Here is a 21,178-nt window from a genome sequence, read left to right on the forward strand (position 1 = left end):
AAAGCAGAGTGGTCCACAAACAACTAGGTCTCAAGCAGTGGGTCCCTAAGGCCTTGCACTTAATATTGCCCTGATGGCATTTTTAACTGTTTCTAAGTTGGTTCTAAGTAAGACTCAGTTAAACTGGTATCACACTTCCATTGGACCATGAAGGACTATGATCACTTGAGTACATATATTTAAAGGATATGAAGGAGATTATAAAGTGTGTGGATAAGGTGCAAAAAAGATTAATTAGAATACCAGAACTGAGAAAATAGTGTCTGTGATTAGATCCTTTTCTCCAGAAAAGGATGTGTGTGTGGATGTGTACTTGAGAACCGTGGCCTGCAGGGCTTTGGGCTTAGTGCCGAAAAGATGGGATTAGACAAATAGGTCTTTTTTGACTGGAACATACGTGATGAGCTAATGGTCTCCTCTTGTCACATAAATTTTCTATGATTTTTCTGACCATGCAGATGTCATTATAAATAAGTTTGATAGACTAGACACAATGGAAATGTTCCACTTACAGTCAAAGCTAAAAGTAGGAACACAAGTAAAAGATTGTCTCCACCACATCCAACAGCAAACTTACAACAAACTTCATTACACAAAGAATCACTGCATTGCAAACTTAACAGCACAAGGACTGACTGAGGCAATTAGGAGAGATGCATTTAATGGAAAAAAATGAGGATGAAATGAACAGAATAATATGGGATAGGGTTGGACGAAAGAAATGGGATGAGGTTATTGTGGAGCAGAAGCACTGGCGTAGACCAGGTGGGCTAACCATCTTCTTTCTGTGTTGTAAATATATGTATTTTACAAAAAAAAACTAATCTTCAGGTGGCTCTACAAAATACTTGCAATCCATATCTGGATTAATGAGAAATCTAAGCTAATAGTTGCAGCTATATAACTGCAAAAGGGTTCTCAGAATGTGGAATGGCTCCTGTTATCAGTTTGCCCAGATATTGAGGCCAGTGGCTGAAACAGCAGATGGCTGCCTCCTCAAAGGAAGCCTCTGCCTCCTGCATAGGGTAATCTCAATCTAGCCTATTAAACAAACCTGCCTCTAAACCACACTCAAACAACTTTGAGGCCATATGATTCCTTTTATGGTCCTCTGCTACAATAATGGGTACTATGAATTTGAGATTAAAGCAGTACGTCTAGCTGATTTAGGAATGCTTTAATCTGATAATAAATGTATGAAGTGAAAAATATTCCTTCTCCACTCTCCTTGATCTGCACAAATCCTAAAACTGGTTACCCAGTGGTTTAAAGGTGAGATCAATAAACTCGGTAGAATGCAGGTTTAATAGAAGTGTTTTGGTCTTCCTGCCCTTCCCTCTCAGTAACATCTCCTGGAATATAAATCTGAATTTAGAATCCAGGTGACACTTTGATGCAGCACCAAGAGAACGATGCAGTAATGAAGGAGGTGACTTTTGGAAATACACTAATATCTGAAGTGTCCTCAACAAAGGTCTTTACTCAACCAATATTACTGAAATAGTTTAACAAGACATCAATTCAGAAATTAATTTAATAGGCATTGAGTGAATTGGGATGTCTCAAACCTGCAAAAGCTATCATAAAGAATACTTCTTGGAGTGCAGTGCAATAGTGAGGAGAAAAGTAGGATTTCCTAATTAATCTGATACAATACTTAAAATAAAAATTGATGCATCAAAAATAAAGAAAGGAATTTAATAAAAGGGGAGAGAAGCACTGACAAGTATTGATATTAAAGGTGAAGAACCTATTAAATGTACCCATGTTCAAAGATACAAATCACGAGGTTGACAGCCAGGCTTCATTTCCTGTGTTTCCAAGTCAAGCTTGACAAATTAAATGATTAATGGCTTACTGTACCTTTTTGTTGTCCCAAAGCTGTTTGGATAGGGATTTATCATTGTCAGACGTATTCTCCTCCATCCCAGGAACCGTTAACAGTAATACTAAGTGTTGAGAGAAAGAGGAGAGAGAGAGAGAAACATACAATAAATGGGCATGAGGGAGGACTTGCACTGCGCAGGAAAGAGGGGATGCGCTGCATGGGGAAGGGAGTGCACGTAGTATGGGGGGCAGGGGGGAGGGGGGGAGGAGGAATTGCACTACAGGGGAGAGGATTGCCAGTCCTCCATGAACCACATGCTTTTGAGGAGAATGCACTTACAGGAGGTGCAAGGCAGATGACTTATGTCTTAAATGATAAAGTAGTTAAATAAAACAGAGGTTCATGGCCTGGAGATGGCCAAATCCAGAAACCATCTGGGACACAGAATGCAACTCACTTGAGACTTCAACCATTTTGCTTTATTTTTCTGGCTTTTATTCTTCCACATCCTGCACCAGGTCCCTGCCAGGGGTAGTACAGTAATTCCTTCTAATGCCCATATCTTCTTTGGTCTAAGATCAGTACTGGATTAATGTAAGTGGATACTTCACGGTTGGCAATGGATTCAGCAGTTTGCTACTTTCAAGGTGTATGACTCTAACTTTTGCCCTTAAAGCAAACACTCTTGCCTTGTGTCTTCCCCTGCATTCATTCAGCTATGCTGACACTTGAGGCATCATTACCTCAGCACAGTCCCCAACAGAGAATTATGTAATGCTGAAATGTTAGAGTAGCTGCCGGCTCCAATGCACTGTTCTTATGCAATCCAATGCCAGTTCATACAAATGCATTTCCCACTATTGTCATGTCATCTTTAGGTGCAAAAAGTCTGCAACTCAAGCAGTAGTCCCAAGGTTACAGAGGGGTAACAGGCTGAATCCACAGCCCAGGCTGTGCAAGAACCTGGAAGTGGAAATGGCACAAATTAAAATGGAAGGTAGCTCAAGATAAAGTACCACCTTCATGTCACTGGGTATGGAGTATAAAAGTAAGGAAGTCTGGATGCAACAGAGCATCAATGAGACCACAAACGGAGTAGTGCGTAAAGTATTGATCTCCACATTTAAGGAAGAATATGCTTGCCTTGAAGTTAGTGCAGAGAAGGTTCACTGGGTTGATTACTGGGATGAAACAATTAACATGTTGAAATAGATTGAGCAGGTTGGGCCATTACTCATCAGATTTTCGAAAAGGTGACCTTATTGAAACATACAAGATTCGGAGGGGGACTGACAGGTGGATGCTGAGAGGATAAAACTAGGGGGCACAGCTTCCAACTAAGGGGGTCACCATTTCAGACAGATATGAAGGAGAATTTCTTCTCTCAGATGGTTGTGGCTCTTTCAAATTGTCTACCCCAGAGAATTGTGGAGGTAGAGTCACTGAATATACTCAAGGCAGAGACTGGTAATTATCTGTACTACGTGGGAGTCAAGCGGTACAGGAAGAGAGCAGGAAAGGGTTGCTGAAATGGTCACAGAGCTCTTCATAGTTGGCAAGAAGAGGAAGTGGCTAAACAGATATATCATAATTATGGTCTCCGGCAAATGATGCTGTTGGAGGTTTTCTTATGAATTAGATGTCAACTGCAACTATGTTGGGTCTAAGATACTGCCCTTTGTGCATTGCACAGGATGGGAAGATAATCCAAAGCTATGTTTCTGCCATTCAGTGCAAGTTGGCAGAATGCAGAGTTATTTAGATTAAATTGCCCTCAGACATAATGTAATTTGTCTGCAGCTTCCCCAAGGATTTGACTTTCTTGCCCTCTTTCATTTTGAAAACTTAAGAAACAGGAGCAGTGGGGCTGTCAACCCTCAATAAGATCATGGCTTTAACACCCCATTTCAGCAGGTACCACACTGACTCAGACTGGACACAGAAACATCATGTCTGAGATAGGTTGCACAGGACTTTTCCTTCCTTCCAGATGCTTCTGGAAATCATTCCTTTGAAAATATCCAGGATTGTTGTCCTGTCAGTATCAACTGCTTTTCATTCTTATTTGATTCCCATCAAAATGGAGCTGTTGTCATAGGAAGGCCATAAATATCCTGACATCTGTCACAAGCCTAGATCCAGAGTGCCCATGTGAAGGAGAATCTCGTCCAATCATGCTGGCAACTAACATTGCTTTACAGCCTTTGTCGACCTAGTCAGTGAGGGCAATTCACAGCCTAATCCTATCATCACAAATATTTTCCAGCACGGATCACATGATTGGGTTCAGAAGTAAGAATTCTGGTTGCATTACAATAAGGTGGAAGGGGAGCAGGGATTAATTGCAGTGACCTTGGATGGATCCTCCCCTAAACAGTGATTCTTGCTTTTCGTTTTCACAATAATTTAAACATTAGGTTCTTTAAAAGGAGATTGAGGCCCAGGGGGACAAGCCCAGCCTATGCAGCAATCAAAGAGTACCGGGGAAGAAATGGAGCAAAATTAATTAAATATTTCCCAAGATCAAATGACATTGTCATTACATCACTGAATACTCCTCTCATAATGAAATAGGTTGAGCAAGTCAAGTCCTGGGAGAAGGTGACAGATACGTTACAGGAAAGCATTTTGAAGGGACTGTTCCCTTTGTGACTCCCTGATCCATTCTTCTGTCCCCACCACCTCTTGCCACCTTATGGCACTTCCCCATGCAAGGGCAGGAAGTGCCACACCTGACCTTTTACCTCTTTCCTTCTACTTTCCAGGAACCCAAATATCCATCCAAATGAAGCAGTTAATTTGCAAATCTTCCAGTCTACTGGGGTACTGCATTCAATGTTCACAACGTGATCTCCTCCACTTGGAGGTTAGGGACAGCCTTGTGGAACATCCTGCATTCAAAACTCCCTGCTACCTGTCACTTTAATTGTCCATTCCACTCCCACTATGACCTAAGACTGCGACGTCCTGCCTTTTGTAAAGGATGGCCAGACTTGAGGAACAACACCTCATTTTCTGCCTAGTAACATTGCAGCCATCCAGACTCAATATCTAATTCTACAACTTCAGGTAACATTTTCTCTCTGTATTAGAATTGTCCATTTCTGCTTCAACTAGCTATCTGTGATATTGGCTCGCATTTTCTTTCTCCATTAGCACAGTCTGACCTGCTGGGCATGTCATACAGATTTTTTCACACCTTTTCACATTCCTTATCTGTATTCTTTTTCTCCAACTGCATTCATCTCATAGCTTTTTTCCCTAATTTTTTTCTTTCTCTACCCCATTAAACTGTTGACCGAATAACCGCTACAACTTATCCCCAGGGCAATCTTGGCATCTCCACATGAGAGAAATTCCCTCTATCCTATCTATTCCCCCCACCTTCTCTGTATTTTAAAACCAACTTGTTTTCTCTCCTTCCCAGTTCTGACAAAGACTCTTTGATCTGAAACAGTAACTGCTTCTTTCTACAGATGCTGCTTAACCATTGAAATAAAAACAGAAAATGTTGAAATATTCAAATAGCCAGCATCTGAGTTTTCATTGATTTTCACATAACAACAGATGTCAGTTTAACCTAAGCCATCTGCAATACTAGCAGCCTGCAATAATCATCTCCCAAAATTATTCGTCTACATTAAGCCTATCCATTAAAACTTTCTGAATCCAGTAATTCATGAACCAGATCCCCTGGATATTAATTTAGATGGTAAAGCTAAAAGGATCAGGATTGCGAGCTTTGTCCAGGGCATATCAGATAGTTAAGAACTGCAGTTTACATTGTCAAGAGGGAGCCCAACATGGCTCCAGTCTGATTAAACCAGGAACTGCAAATCAGAGAGACTCTCCTTCATTACTGCAATGACGGAAATGTTCAAACTGACACAAAACATCCTCACTGTTACTCTGCCAGTTGATCAATATCCACTCCCTGTACAGTCCAGCCAATCAATATCCACTGCCTCTATAACCTTGCCAACCTTATCAATATTCACTCCTTGTATAACTCTGTCAACATGATCAATATGGGTTTCCTCTTGCTAAGCTGACACACATTGATAGGCCTATTCTATAGGGAGTGCCAAATCCCCTGCAAATTCTTGCCATCCAATTCTTAATAGAGCTTGGGTGCAAGAGTGCCTTGGCCTTATGCTGGATATAGAAATGCTAACGGTACAAACTCTTGAGTTTGTAGCTGTGCATCTAAAGATTATATTGAGAGCAGATGCTGTAATCTCCCTCTCCTCAGAACTGCTGAGAAAGGCATCAACCTGAAATGTTAACACTGTTTCTCTCTCCACAGATGCTGCCTGACCTGCTGAGTATTTCTAGTTTTTTTTTAAATTCTGAGTTCCTTAATCTTTTGTTGCCTGCTTTTTGATGCCTTCACAAGTCTGTGGCTTTGAGTGTAGAACCTGTTAGTTTATACTTGCCAGTGCACACATATATTTTATTTATTGAAGTTTTGAATTTTTTGTAACTGGGTATGAGAGGCTGGCCCTAATGAGTCTCTGCGTAGGATACTATTGATCAAAGAGGCCAGTGCCCTCAAAGCAAACATTGTTCTCACCTCGCTTGTGCTGATTTTGTGTTTCTTGGGTGCTCCCATTAAATGGATCCTGTGCAGTGGGATTCATTGTACTCTGGTGCAGAGCAGAATCTGAATTGGTCCTGAAAGTAAAATACAAGTATTATTTACTCAATCCGTGATAAAATCCAGTACCAAATGTACAAGTGTGACAGATGAAAGAACACATCAGTTTAGAAAAAAGCTAGAAGTGTTTAACTCTAATCATGGATAGCAGTATGCACAAATGACACATGATACAATGACAGTCCCAAAGCACACAAAAGTATATCATAACAGTCCCAATGGACACATTACAGAACAAGGAAGATCCCTGCACATGATAATTACAATCCCAGTCATGGAGCACAAGACAAGGATAGACCCTCTGTGTGGGTTGCTGGACAACCAAAGTTCCAGTGCAAAAATGACAGGACTAAGTCCCTATACCTAAATCTTACAGCATGTACTGCAGGAAAATAACAGTACCTGCACCCTTATCATGGAAGATGACAGCCTCATAACACATATTACAAGACAAGGACAGGCCAGTTGCATGTATTGCAGGACAAGGACAGATCATGAATTCACATAAGACAAGGACAGTCTGCTACCATTTTGGCATCAAACAATCCCTGTATGTCACACAACAAATGAAGTCCTTGCCCTTTCTATGGAAAGTGGGATGCAGATCAGTGTCATGTGCTACACTGAGTAAGCATCAAAAATGTGGCTGAGAAAGAGCAGACATTATTGCTACAATTCCACAAATGCACAGAAATTTAACTAATCATTTCCATAAAATTTTCAAGTGAACATCCTGCACATCAGAGGTAAGATCAAAATGTTACTGAATACTCAGTCAGAGGAGCAGCTTTGCCCCAAACATCCCCATCCTCAGCTACCCAAGCTTGACCAGACATCCCCAACAGCCGAGCCATTTTCCAACCACACCTGCTGCAGCGGTCACTTCCCCCTCTCAATTTTACAACCCTCCCCCATCCACTCCCCTCAAGCAAAGCTGTATTCCCCCACAATGCCCTTCCCTGAGCAAAGCTATTCTTTCGTCCTTGGAAGTAGATGCATTCTCTATTCACCATCCTTGTGAGCAGAGGAATGCCCATCTCCCTTGCTTTCTTACTCTACAACTGAAACTGCCACCCTCCCCTCCCCCTTGAGTACGGTTGTTCCCACTTCCCCAGGAGGAGAGCCCAATCAATAGGATTGAAGCATAATGATCTTCTGAATTTTTTACTAATTCCATGAGCCTATAGCTATTACAAAGAGCAGGATCCAATAAGCTAATGATCTGACATTAGAGCTTTTAGTAAAGTGTCTCTTACCTTCTCCAGCTGGTATCAGGTGGCGGCGACAGATAGATCGAACTATATGGACAGCTGTCTGCGTGCTGCAGAGTCAAGGAAACTTCAGAGAACAGAATGGATTCTCTAACAAACTGTTAAACTGTGCAGAAAATTAAATATTATACACAGAGCTCCTGTCCTGTGGAGCAATACCTATAGAAACAATATCCACATAAGCCTTGATGTCCTACTTGCCCCTTCAAAACTTCCTACACCATATGCTCTCAATCACTAAGAACAGCTACCACTCCATAATATTGCTCAAACCACAGCCTTTTCACTGCTGAAAGCTTCACCATGTATGTTACACCGAGTTTAATAAAATGATCCAGTACCAAAGGAAGGCATTTGACCCATTACATTCTGGCCCATTTAGACAGCAATACATTTATCCCATTATCCTATACTTTCTCCAGTGTTATTCACCTTCAAGTATTTATGAAAGTTAGTAATGAATCAAGCAATGCATTTGAAATCCTAAAGACTAATTGCATAAAACCCTTTGATCACTTTTATTTGCTATTCAACAATTGCCTCTTAAACCTGTTCTACTACCTTCAAAGATTGTATTAAACTTTATCTGCTACACGTTCACCCATTTCACCTGCCATTCTCCTCTTGAAGTCTATTAGTATCTTTCTGTTTACTGTGCTTCTACATTTTGAATCACTACCATTTTTAAAATTGTGGGATCACCCCAAGGTCCATGGTAATCTCTGTCAAAAGGAGCGGTGGCCCTAGTACTGAATCCTGTGGAGTTCTTCTGTATATCGCCTCCAATAAAAAATATTCACAACTCTCAGTTTTCTGTCCCTTAGGTAATGTCCTATTCATGATGTTGCCCAACCCTTGGGTTCAAGACTAGACAACTATTTCAAAGCTTTTCTGACAGGCTTCCTATCTTGCTTCCTTTGTAAGTTGGATCTCATTCAAAACTTTGCTACCTGAACACTAACACCGAGTACCCATCAGTCCTGTGTTTGCTAACTACATTGTTTTTGAAAAATCAGAACTACTTGATTTCAAAATTCTCATTTATGCTTTAGAATCCTACTCCTATCTCATTGTTCCTATCCCTGACACTTTCGCCAGCTTTACAATTCCCTGGGTCATTGGCGCTCCAGGAATACTGCCCATCCCTAATTGTTCTTGAAATGAATGGTGTTCATTTACACTTCAGTGGGTTTGGAGTCACATATAGGCCGGAATAAGGCAGCCAGCAGATTTTGTTTCCTATAGGCCAGAATCAGATAAGGCAAGCAGATTTTGTGAGCCAAAGGTTCTGGTTCCGTGCTGTACAACTCAATGACTAAAGGACCAAACGGATCTTCTCACCAATCTGATACTTTCATATTCACCATTACTGATATACTTTTTTCTTGTTCAGGACTGTTTACCAATTTAAACTTGTGTCCTCAAATCATTTGCCACAGCTGGATTACTAGTCCAGTAACATAACTGCTTAAATACTGCACTGCTTTAAGATGCTCCTTAAAAAACAAGACCAGGTTGTTGCTTACCTATTCTACCATTCTAAGATGGTTTGATACCAGATTTTATTTTATTAGGCTGCTCTGAAGCATCCTGAGAAGCTTTACTACTTAAACCATAACATAAATGCAAGTTGCTGTTGTCATGACAATAATCATTTAGATTTATATATCAAGACATCAGTTGCAAGATGATTTATTTGTGCACAAGTCAATATTATATCTGGATAACGCAGAAAATACCAATAATCTTTAAAATTGTATACTGCACCTCAAAGTGCTTCACCCAAAAAAAATGAAATCACTGGTGTTGATAGTTCAGCACAGAACCACTCAACGTTTCTTTTGGAAGCAGTATCAAAAAGAAGAGTTCTTCCGTAGTTGGGTGACTGATAATCTTCCCTAGTTGGGTGGCTAGGTCCAAAAGCCAAAAATCTATCACAGGAGTCTTCAGGAATAAACACTAATGCATTGAAGTCATGTGACTCCTTCCACTGCTTTGTGAGGCTTTACCTGGCAATATGGGTGAGACAATTTCACGACTGGTCATTTTCCTCAGTATTTCTTGCTCTGGACCGGATCTCAGCATCCACACCCCCCTGACACAGGAAGGATATCTGACGCCCATGTTTGTCAACAGGAATGGCACGGCGGTGTGGTGATCCCAGCCGACTTTTGTCCCTGTAGACCCGATCGACCAAGCCATGGTGCCTGGTTGTTCTACTTGTGTCCAAAGCAGATGACTGGAACGGAGTCTGTAACACAAAAAGGGTGAATCTTTTCCTCTGTTCTGGAGATAGTCACTCTTCAGTCTCCAAACTCATAGACCATCAAACTAACTTAGCAACTGCTTTCAGTAGGATACCACATAAAATACTGCACAAGAACTTATGCCATTGGGGTGATATAAAAGCATGGATTGGTCACTGGCTATCTAACTGAGAACAGCTAGCTGGCCTGGGTTATTTTCAGGCTGGAAAACTCTAATGTGGGGTGCCACAGACATCAATGCCGACGGCCTCAACTAATTACAATCTATATTAATGATATAGATTAAGTGACCAAGTGTACTGTAGCCAGATCTGATGATACAAAGATAGATAGGAAAGCAAGTTGTTAGGAAGATACAAAGGCTCTGCAAAGGGACTAAGTCATGTTGAGTGAGAGGACAGAAATCTGACAGATGGAGCATCATGCAGGGAGACATGAGATTATCCAGTTAGGAGGAAAAGTAGAATCCACAGACAGGTTTTTGGACTATGAAGGAGTCAAGTCATGGGTTATGGTGTTGAGGCCAAGATCAGGTCATCTATGAATGGTGGAGCAGGCTCCATGGACTGCACGCACTACTCCTATTTCTAATGTTCTTATGGTTGACAGGACCTTTGACTATTTCCATTCCAATTCCCACACTCCTGCTCTCAACCTTTTTCTCCCCTCAGAGAACCATAATAGGGCTTCCCTGGCCCCACCTTCACCTCACTTCATCTTCACTTCTATCACAGAACTGCTAACTCCTTCTTCCATTCTCTCATTCTGAAGGGATCATTTATTCTACATTACTTTGGTTCATTCCTCAATCACCACCAATACTCCACCTCTTTGCATAGAACCTTCCCAATAAAGTAACACCTGCGTTTTTAAGTACTCCCCTCACATGTCAAGGTCTCCAAACACCACTTCTACCTGTAATTTACTTGTATTTTTAATTTAATATACCATACTTGCTGCTCACTATGTGAGTTCTGCTAAACAATCTACAAATACAGGTCAGAAATCAGATTGCTGAACACTTTATTTAAAATTTAATTTTATTGGGAGTGGCCAGGTCAAGATTTCTTGCCCTCAACCAATTGCCCTTGAGGTGGGGGAGGTGATTCATCTTCTCGAACAGCTGCAATCTGTAATTGAATGGTTCCAGGATTTGGATCTGGCAGTGATGATGGACTTGCAAAATATTCCCGGGTCAGGACAGTGTATTGTGGGGGGGGGGGGGGTGATCTACAGGTGATATTCCCACCCACCTTGACTTTTATAGATGAGGTGTGGGATGGTTGTGGGAGAAATCTCGGGTTACTGCAATGCCCTTTGGAGATAGTATCCACTGCAGTCATGATGCACTGTTAGTGGAAAAAATGAATGTTAGCAATAGGCGAGGTGGGGTTCAAATGGCAGAGGGCTGCTTTTGGTTTAGAAACTTTTGGGTGCTACTGGAAGAACATTCACCCCGACAGCCCTGTGCAACTGCAATCATGACTTGAGTTTCCAATTGCATTGAATCTCTACCCCACTCCCACAGTGATCTCTCTGCTCTTGGCATCCTACATTCCAATGAAGTTCAACGTAAGCCTAAGGAACAACAATTCATCTTCTGCCTAGACATATCACAGTCCTTAGTACTCAATATAGAATGCAATAATTTCAAATGATTAGTGTTATCGTTTACAGCTCTAGACTCATCTTTTGTTTCTTGTCCCATCACTACATTATTTGCTCTGTACCATCATCCCTCCTGACATACTTTCTATTGTACTCAACCCAACATTGAACTTGCCCTTTGTTCTTTCTTCCTTTCCAAACACGCCCTACATCATAAGAGTTTTTCTACTCCTAACTTTTCCTATATTAAGCTGAAACGTCAGTGAGTTGAAATGGTATCTCTATCTCTTGCCACTGATGCTACAGATCCAGTTGAGTGTTTTCAACAGTTTTTTTTATTTAAGTCCTCATTCTAGTGCATATTAGGTTCAGACTTTACGCAGTGAATATGAATTCACAAGCGCTTTTTATCTTAAGGATTAATAGAGAAGAGTTTAGGTTATATGTCAAGTACATAGCCAGAATTAGTCCCTTCGTAGCTAGTTTTAAGGTTTACTTTATGAGGAATCCCACCCATTGAGCTTGATGTAGCCTTGTGGTTTACTATAACCCTTGGCGATCACAGCAGCTCTTCTACAGCCAGACCCACGTCCTATATAGTGTACAATTAGACAAGTCCACAAGAGAGATTAAAACACAGAACATTATATTAATCTTAGTTTTGAATATACTCAACAAATGGGCATTCAGGCTATTGGGACAAGAATGCAATCCTCTGTGGGGGGGGAAAAATGAGGTTATTTACTTAGATAGGAAGAATATAACTTACAATCCTCCAATTAAAGACATTTGTTTTCATCTTTATTCTAAATGACAGTGCTAGACTCTCAGCCTTATGAAATGGTCTCAGTGTGTATCCTGTCAAACTCTCCCAGAATCTTACATGTTTCAAAGAAATCACCTCTCTTTCTTCTGAACTCCAATGAGTATGGGCCCAAAGAGGGCAATCCTCTCATCCTAGAAATCTATCCAGTGAATCTATCCTGCACTAGATCCAAGGTAACTACATCCATCTTTTAGGTACTTAGACCAAACCTGAATATATTATTCTAATTGTAGTCTCACCAAAGTCCTGTACAACTAGAACAAAACTTTCTTACTCTTATATTCATTTCAACCCTCTTGAAATAAAAGCTGTCTATCAATGCATTTACATTCCTAATTGCTTACTAAATCTACATAATAACTTTGTGTTTCACGAATCAGCACACTCATGTCCATACCAACACGTTTAAAAACTGCTTTTATATTTTTCCGGTACAAGTAAATAACTTTGTATTTACTATACTCCATCCACTACATGTTTGATCACTTACTTAGTCTGTCTGTGATGCTTTGCATACCTCTTGCATTCACCTCAATGTAGTTTCATGTTACCAGCAAACCTGGATACATCAGACTCTATCCTTATAACCCACTGGTAACAGCATGCTATTCTAAATACGACCCATATATTTTACACTCTTATGAGCAACCAATCTACATGCCAGTATTCCAATCCCATGAGCCTTTATTCTAACTGAAAAACACTATGATGCTGGAGGAACTCAACAGGCCAGGCAGCATCCGTAGAGAAAAGCAGGCAATCAACGTTTTGGGTCAGGACCCTTCTTCAGGACTGAAGATAGGAAAAGGGGAAGCTCAATACATAGGAGGGAAAAGCAGAGCAATGATAGGTGGACAAAAGAGGGGAAGCAGGGTGGGCACAAGGTGGTGAGAGGTAGATGCTGGTTAGTTAGTGATAGGCAGGTGCAGGGGAGGAGGGGAGAGCAGATCCACCGGGGGATGGGTCAAAGGTAAGGAGGAAAAAAGGGCAGAAGAAAGAGAAATAGGCTAGGAAAGGGAAGAAGAGGCATGGATGGTGAGGGTAGGATGGGGGGGGGGGGGGCGGGTTTGAAGGGATTACTTAAAGTGGGAAGATTCAATGTTCATGCCATTAGGCTGCAAGGTTCCAAGACAGAAAATGAAGTGCTGTTCCTCCAGTTGCGCTTGGACTTCTGGCAGTGGAGGAGGCCAAGAACTGACATATCTGTGACGGAGTGGGAGGGGAAGTTGAAGTGACTGGCAATGAGAAAATGCAGATCGTGGTTATGGACGGAGCGCAGGTATTCTGCATTTGGTCTCACCAATGTAGAGAAGGCCACACTTGGAGCACTGAATGCAGCAGATGATATTAAAGGAGGTGAAGGTAAATCTCTGTCTCACCTGAAGGGACTGTTTGGGTCCCTGGATGATGGAAGTGGTGTAGGGGCAGGTGTTGCACCTATAGCAGGGGCAGTGGAAAGTCCCTGTGGTGGGAGTAGGATGGGTGGAGAGGGAAGAGTGAACTAGGGAGTCATGGAGAGAGTGGTCCCTGCGAAAGGCAGAAAGGGACAGGAGGGGAGGATATGCTTGGTGGTGGGGTCCTGTTGGAGATGGCGGAAGTGACAGAGAATGATGTGTTGGATAATTAGGCTGGTAGGATAAAATGTGAGGACAAGGGGGACCCTATCCCTGTTGGGTCTGGGGGTGAGAGCAGGGGTGCAGGAAATGGCAGAGATGCAGATGCAGGTGCGAGCTCTCTCAACCACAGTAGGGGGGAAGCCACGGTCAGTAACGAAGTTGGACATCTTGGATGTCCTGGAGTGGAAAGCCTCATCATGGGAGCAGATGCGGCAGAGGCAGAGAAATTGAGAAAAAGGGATAGCATCCTTGCAAGAGACAGGTTGGGAGGAGCTGTAATTGAGGTAGCTGTGGGCATCAGGGGGTTTGTAGAAGATGTCAGTGTATAAGGAATCTCCTGAGATGGATGGAGATGGAAAGATCAAGGAAGGAGAGAGAGGCATCAGAGATGGTCTAAGTGAATTGGAGAGCAGGGTGAAAATTAGTGGCGAAATTTATGAAACTGTCGAGTTCCACACGGGTGCAAGAGGTGGCACCAATGCAGTCGTCGATATAGCGGAGAAAGAGTTGAGGAATGGGGCCAGAGTAGGCTTGGAACAGAGAGTGTACAACGTGGCCAACGAAGAGGCAGGCATAGCTGGGGCCCATGCAAGTGCCCATGGCTACACCCTTGGTCTGTAGAAAGTAAGAGGAATCGAAAGTGAAGTTGTAGTTGAAGTCAAGTGAAGTTATTCTAAACCTTATCAAATGCTTTATGAAAATCCAGATATTTTTAAATCCTTTGGCAACAATTTATCTATCCTACTGGATTGAGGCTCCCTGTTTGTTTCACCCATGTCTGCTATGGAACAAGAAACTGAACTGGAGGCTGCAAATAACTTTAAGGAATGGCAAACTGTCCATATTATAAACACAGAATTCAACTGCAGTTAAGGTCATCAACCTGAAACGTTGAGTCTTCATAGATGCGGCCTGAAATGAGAATTTCCAGCACATTTTTATTTCAGATTTTCAGTACCTGCAGTATGCAGAAACAAGAATTTGAGAGAAGTCGAGGCCATTTAATTTGCTTACCACACTATGTCTCAAATGTGTGGGGGTGGATTAATGTTAGTTCTCCCAAACACAGTCTGGGTTGATGCATCTACCACAGCATGACTAAAGAAATCCAATTATATCTATAGTTTAGGCTTTTTGTTTAGTCACATGATGGATAATGGAAATACTAAACTCTTGGGCATTCTCTTGAGGGTAGGGTAGTGGTGACTCTCATTCTAACATTGGCTGTGGTCCAGGAAGCAGACCAAAAAGTAGAAGGGACGTGTCTGCAGAAAAATAACAAATCAACAACTCAAACAGCATCCAAACACACAGGAAAATTCACTCAGTCACTCAACAGCTGCTTCACTCTTCACACTCTGCTTGAATGCCAGTCATTCTGATTTTCATTTTTGTTTGAAAACTGAACATTGTAATCAGGTGACTTTAGTAGTCCTTGGTTTAACTAATTAATGTTCACACTACAGGATCACTGGAAACAAGCAACTAATTACTGAGCAATACCATGAACATAGAACCCTGGGCAGAACAGACAGAAGACACAACCTATAGGTAGCTGCAAATATCATTAGTGGATGGAAATTCCATCATCTCATGACTCCATGTCATCTGAATTCGATCACAAGCAGAATTCACACTGACCTGAGTTACATGTCCCTGAGGGGTAGGCAATAAGGGGAAGAGAGGTGTTGTTGATTTGGGGAAGAGAACACATACTGTATATTATATGAGGAAATTTTGCTTCTTTTAAAAAAAAGTAACCACATAGCGTGACCAGCAAAATGAGCCAGCTTCTCAGTCCCTTTTATCCATCAAGTGCTATGAATTGTTTTGTTGATTCTTAAGTAAATCATTTCCCCTCCTCCCTTATAACTGACTAAAAGCTCGAGGCTCAAGACAGTACACACCTAAGAAGGGATCAAAGATTCTCAATGACCCATCTCTTGTGATGGCTGTAGTGACAACTCTTTGTTTTTTTTACCAGCCAGTACCCACTGACTTAGAGAAGTAAATGAAAATTAAATAAAAATGAAGATGCTGGAAATCTGAAATAAACACATAAAATGCTGGATAAACAAGGAGGCCAGGCAGCATCTGTGGAAAGAGAAACATTTAACATTTCACATCTGGGACCCTTCAGCAAAACTGGGAAGAAGCCCTTTTCTCTTTTCACAGATGTTGCCTGCTTTGCACAGCTTTTCCAACATTTTATGTTTTCATTCAGAGGGGTTCTCAGCCAGTCCAGGCAATCCAAGACATTGAGATGAGAACCCAAACGTCAAACTTCATTTTGCTGAGGCATAATGTATCTGCTACAGATACGTAGAGGCCAAGTACTTTTAACAGTGGCCTTGGGCCCCTATAATATTAATACAGTGAGTAAATTAGATATCTCCCTCACTATCCACTGTGTACTCTGCAAAATTCAGATTAACATACAAATTCAGCATAATCTTCTGATTAGGACATCATCCTCTGTAAAACATTAACCCTGTCTTTGTTCATTTTCTTTCCAATGTCAAGGGAGCTGCAATGCATATCAAATAATTTCTAGTTTTACTTTTGGGATGAGTAGTTTGCATTTTAAAACCCCTCAGAGAAACTCACCTGAAAAGGCAGGTCCAGAGTGGTGCTTCCTATCTGGTTGACGTTGGGCAAAGAGCCTCCATAGTACTGACCCCGGCCCTGTCCCAGTTGTAGGTACTGAGATTTCTGTAACTGTAACTGAGAACAAACAGGCCTATTATAAATAGGCTAACATCAGCTGAGACAGTGCTTGCCCAATCTTCTAGACTCTTTCCAGAAAAGATAGGACAGGATGATCAACATCACATATAAGTGACACCAGGCAGTTAGTGTTCCTGCCGAGCTGAACAAAAACTTTCGGAACATGGTACAGCAAAATAAATACCTGGAAAGATGTCTTGGCTAAAAATGTTAAACCACAAAATTAGTTTGCATAAACTAGGCTTTTATCCCCTAGAATACTAGCAGCATTCACATAGAGAGGAATATAAAATTACAATGAGCCACTGATACAGCAGCATGCAAAAGTTTGGGAAACCATGGTCAAAATTTCTGTTACTGTGAATAGCTAAGCGAGTAAAAGATGACCTGATTTCCAAAAGGCATAAAGTTAAAGATGACACATTTCTTTAATACTTTAAGCAAGATTACTTTTTTATTTCCATCTTTTACAGTTTCAAAATAACAAAAAAAGGAAGAGGGCCTGAAGCAAAAGTTTGGGCACCCCTGCATGGTCAGTACTTAGTAACACCCCCTTTGGCAAGTATCACAGCTGATAAACGTTTTCTGTAGCCAGCTAAGAGTCTTTCAATTCTTGTTTGGGGGATTTTCACCCATTCTTCCTTGCAAAAGGCTTCTAGTTCTGTGAGATTCTTGGGCCATCTTGCATGCACTGCTCTTTTGAGGTCTATCCACAGATTTTCGATAATGTTTAAGTTGGGGGACTGTGAGGGCCGTGGCAAAACCTTCAGCTTGTGCCTCTTGAGGTAGACTATTGTGAATTTTGAAGTGTGTTTAGGATCGTTATCCTGTTGTAGAAGCCATCCTCTTTTCACCTTCGGCTTTTTTTTTTACAGACGGTGTGATGTTTGCTTCCAGAATTCGCTGGTATTTAATTGAATTCATTTTTCCCTCTACCAGTGAAATGCTCCCCGTGCCACTGGCTGCAACACAAACCCAAGGCATGATCGATCCACCCCCGTGCTTAACAGTTGGAGAGGTGTTCTTTTCATGAAATTCTGCACCCTTTTTTCTCCAAACACCTTTGCTCATTGCAGCCAAAAAGTTCTATTTTAATTTCATCAGTCCACAGGACTTGTTTCCAAAATGCATCAGGCTTGTTTAGATGTTCCTTTGCAACCTTCTGGCGCTGAATTTTGTGGTGAGGATGCAGGAAAGGTGTTCTTCTGATGACTCTTCCATGAAGGTCATACTTGTGCAGGTGTTACGCAACAGTAGAACAGTGCACCACCACTCCAGAGTCTGCAAAATTTTCCTGAAGGTCTTTTGCAGTCAAACAGGGGTTTTGATTTGCTTTTCTAGCAATCCTATGAGCAGTTCTCTCAGAAAGTTTTCTTGGTCTTCCAGACCTCAACTTGACCTCCACCGTTCCTGTTAACTGCCATTTCTTAATTACATTACGAACTGAGGAAACGGCTACTTGAAAACGCTTTGCTATCTTCTTATAGCCTTCTCCTGCTTTGTGGGCATCATTTATTTTAATTTTCAGAGTGCTAGGCAGCTGCTCAGAGGAGCCCATAGCTGCTGATTGTTGGGACAAGGTTTGAGGAGTCAGGGTATTTATAAAGCTTTGAAATTTGCATCACCTGGCCTTTCCTAATGATGACTGTGAACAAGCCATAGCCCTAACAAGCTAACGAAGGTCTGAGACCTTGGTAAAAGTTATCTGAGAGCTCAAATCTCTTGGGGTGCCCAAACTTTTGCATGGTGCTCCTTTCCTTCTTTCACTCTAAAATTGCACAAAAAAAAATACACTAATCTTGCTTGAAATGTTGAAAAGAATGTTTCATCTTTAACTTTATGACTTTTGGAGATCAGTTCATCTTCTACTCACTTACCTATTCACAGTAACAGAAATTTTGACCAGGAGTGCCCAAACTTCTGCATGCCACTGTAAACTAAATTACTGGGCAAAACCATAGCAAGCAAAGTTCAATGAAGGTAAGTATGAGGACATCCATTAGTACCTATGCAGCATATATCAAGTATTAAAGTGTGAACATCCATGACAGTGAAATTTCAAATAGGTCTAGGGGCCCATGTGCAGATTACTAAAATGTAGTGGTTGGGTAAAAAAATTAATAAAAAAGATAATGAAATATTCATTTTTATAACTTGCAAGCTACAGCTACGAAGTCCTGGTTAGTCTGCATCTGGAGTACGGAGGATACATAAAGAAGAGAACATGTATATATAGAAGGTATATATTGGTCTGTGGAGACAGCTCATCACAGATTCACTAGAACATATTAAATGATTGTACAAACAAGGTTTACATTCTCTGGAATACATAAGATTAAGAAGTATAATTTCAGAATTTTCAGATTACATGACATGCAAAAGGATAGCGAACAATGAGAGTACTAACAGATATCAGAAAGACACAGGCTGCTAAACCAGCTGACCTAAGGTAGATTGATTAGCAAAGAACCAGTGTGTGGGAGAGGTTCACAGAAAGAGCTATGACAGGAGAGCGAGCAGGCGCAGGAACAGCAACCACCAGGCGGTCTCACTGACTCAGTGAATGAGCGAGTGAGTCTGGTCAGTGTTCTCAGCTCTGCTAGCTTGACCCAGCCCCCAATTGTTGCAGCTTGGGGAAGCGGTGGGGGTGAGGAGAGAAGGCACTCAGAAATGCCCACTCCCACCCAATAGAAGATGGCTGCAGCTCCGCAGCAGCCAGCAAATCTATCCCTATCCATCCTGCTAGTCTTCCAAATGCACGTTCGTACGTCTATGAGTCAGGCATTCGTAACCTGGATAGGACCTGCATTTTGTTAAGTGAAATAACGAGAGGCAACATGAAATAAATGGTAAAAATTTAAAGGTAGTGGAGGAACAGAGAAATCCAAGGACCTTTGAAGTTGACAAATTGAGTCAAGAAGGATATTACAATAGCATGCAGAATCCTTGGCTTTATTAACAGACCCCACAAAACTGTTCCACAATCCATTGAGATCCTACTTGATCTGTTACTTAACTCTGTATACCTGTCTTTTCTCCAATTCCCTTAATACATTTTTCAACAAAAATCCAATAAAGATTTGAAATGTACAATTGATCCAGCAGCAATTACATTTTATAGAGATTAGTTTTAAACTTTATTCACGAAAGGTCCAGTTCTAAATTTCAGACAATGCACCTTAGTTCTGGAATATTCTAGTGGTAATGGTTTCTCTTTCCAGGTCCTCCCCAGGTTACGGCAGAGTTCCGTTCCTGTAAACTGTCCATAACCAGGGCAGTTCGCATGTTGGTAACGTGGCCAACAAACAAGTTCCCAATATGGAGAAATGCCTGAAGCCCCGCAGCAGTCATCAAATCCATATCGCTGGTCTTCCAAAAACTCACTCGTATATATGGGCTGTGCACAAGTCGGGTGTTTGTAAGCTGGAGAGGACCTGCGTTGTCAGTTGCTATTAGTATCTTGAAAACTTCAACCAAGTCATTCCTTAATTTTCAAGATTCCACATACAGCAACCCTTATTTGTGTAATTAAAACTTACCATTGGAATTGAAGTATCTGCGGAAAATCTACCACACTTCCTTCAAGGCAATACATTCTTCCTAAGGGATGGTCTCCTAAATTACCTGCAGTACTCTACCTCACTGTACTATAGTCCTTTCTATTTGAAGACCAACATTCCATTATCTTTTTTGAATATTTCTGCATCTGTGCCCATGGTATTTTAATGATCTGTGTTCATGGATCATCAAGTGATACCATTTAGAAAGTATCTATTCTATTCTTTGCAAGTCCAAAGTAGACCACTACACATTTACCTCCATTAAAATCCATTTGACTGTTTTTCCAACCTCCATAAGTTTTTAAAATCTCTTTATAGTTTAACATTTCCATCAATACTGCCTGCAACATCACATATCTTTGTATTGTCAGCAAATTTGGATATGTAGCTGTCCATCCCAAAATATAAGTTTTGTATAAATATGGGTAGTAGTTACAGCCTCAACATAGACCATTGTAGGTTACCACTATTTATATTTTGCCGATTTGAGCACATCCATTATTCCTGCTTTCTTTCTCTGCCCACTTACCCAATTTTGTAGCCAAATCAATAATTCAACTTAGCTAATAAGTTTAAATGTGGTACAATATCAAATGCCTCTGGAAGTCCACACATACATAACAGTTATTCACATACTGCCCACCCAACCTGACACTAACCACCCAGTATTTAAATCAACTCCTGAAAAGTTCAATGCAGATCATTAGACATGACCAGCTCTACAAATCCATGTTGCTTCTCCCTAATCAGCTGAAAACTGTTAAGTGTTCAGCCACCCTTGATTAGATACGATTAATTTCCTGACTGGAGATGTTAAA

The 21,178-nt window shown here is 41.2% G+C and overlaps 1 protein-coding gene across 3 annotated transcripts in view; it reads right to left on the reverse strand.

Annotated features, from left to right (window-relative positions):
• The window catches only part of LOC127582586 (CREB-regulated transcription coactivator 1-like), a 47,206-nt gene that overhangs the window by 20,270 nt on the left and 5,758 nt on the right, over nt 1-21,178 (reverse strand). For 2 of the 3 annotated variants that reach the window (XM_052038011.1, XM_052038010.1), the window contains exons 2-6: nt 16,681-16,797; nt 9,870-10,007; nt 7,742-7,803; nt 6,402-6,502; nt 1,864-1,949 (exon numbers count right to left, since the gene is read on the reverse strand). In XM_052038011.1, coding sequence (XP_051893971.1) covers nt 1,864-1,949; nt 6,402-6,502; nt 7,742-7,803; nt 9,870-10,007; nt 16,681-16,797 — 504 coding nt within the window. The remainder of the gene's footprint in view (nt 1-1,863; nt 1,950-6,401; nt 6,503-7,741; nt 7,804-9,869; nt 10,008-16,680; nt 16,798-21,178) is intronic. The other variant, XM_052038012.1, reaches the window with a different exon arrangement.

The sequence above is a fragment of the Pristis pectinata genome, chromosome 24 (assembly GCF_009764475.1).
Source record: "Pristis pectinata isolate sPriPec2 chromosome 24, sPriPec2.1.pri, whole genome shotgun sequence".
Classification (NCBI taxonomy): Eukaryota; Metazoa; Chordata; class Chondrichthyes; order Rhinopristiformes; family Pristidae; genus Pristis; species Pristis pectinata.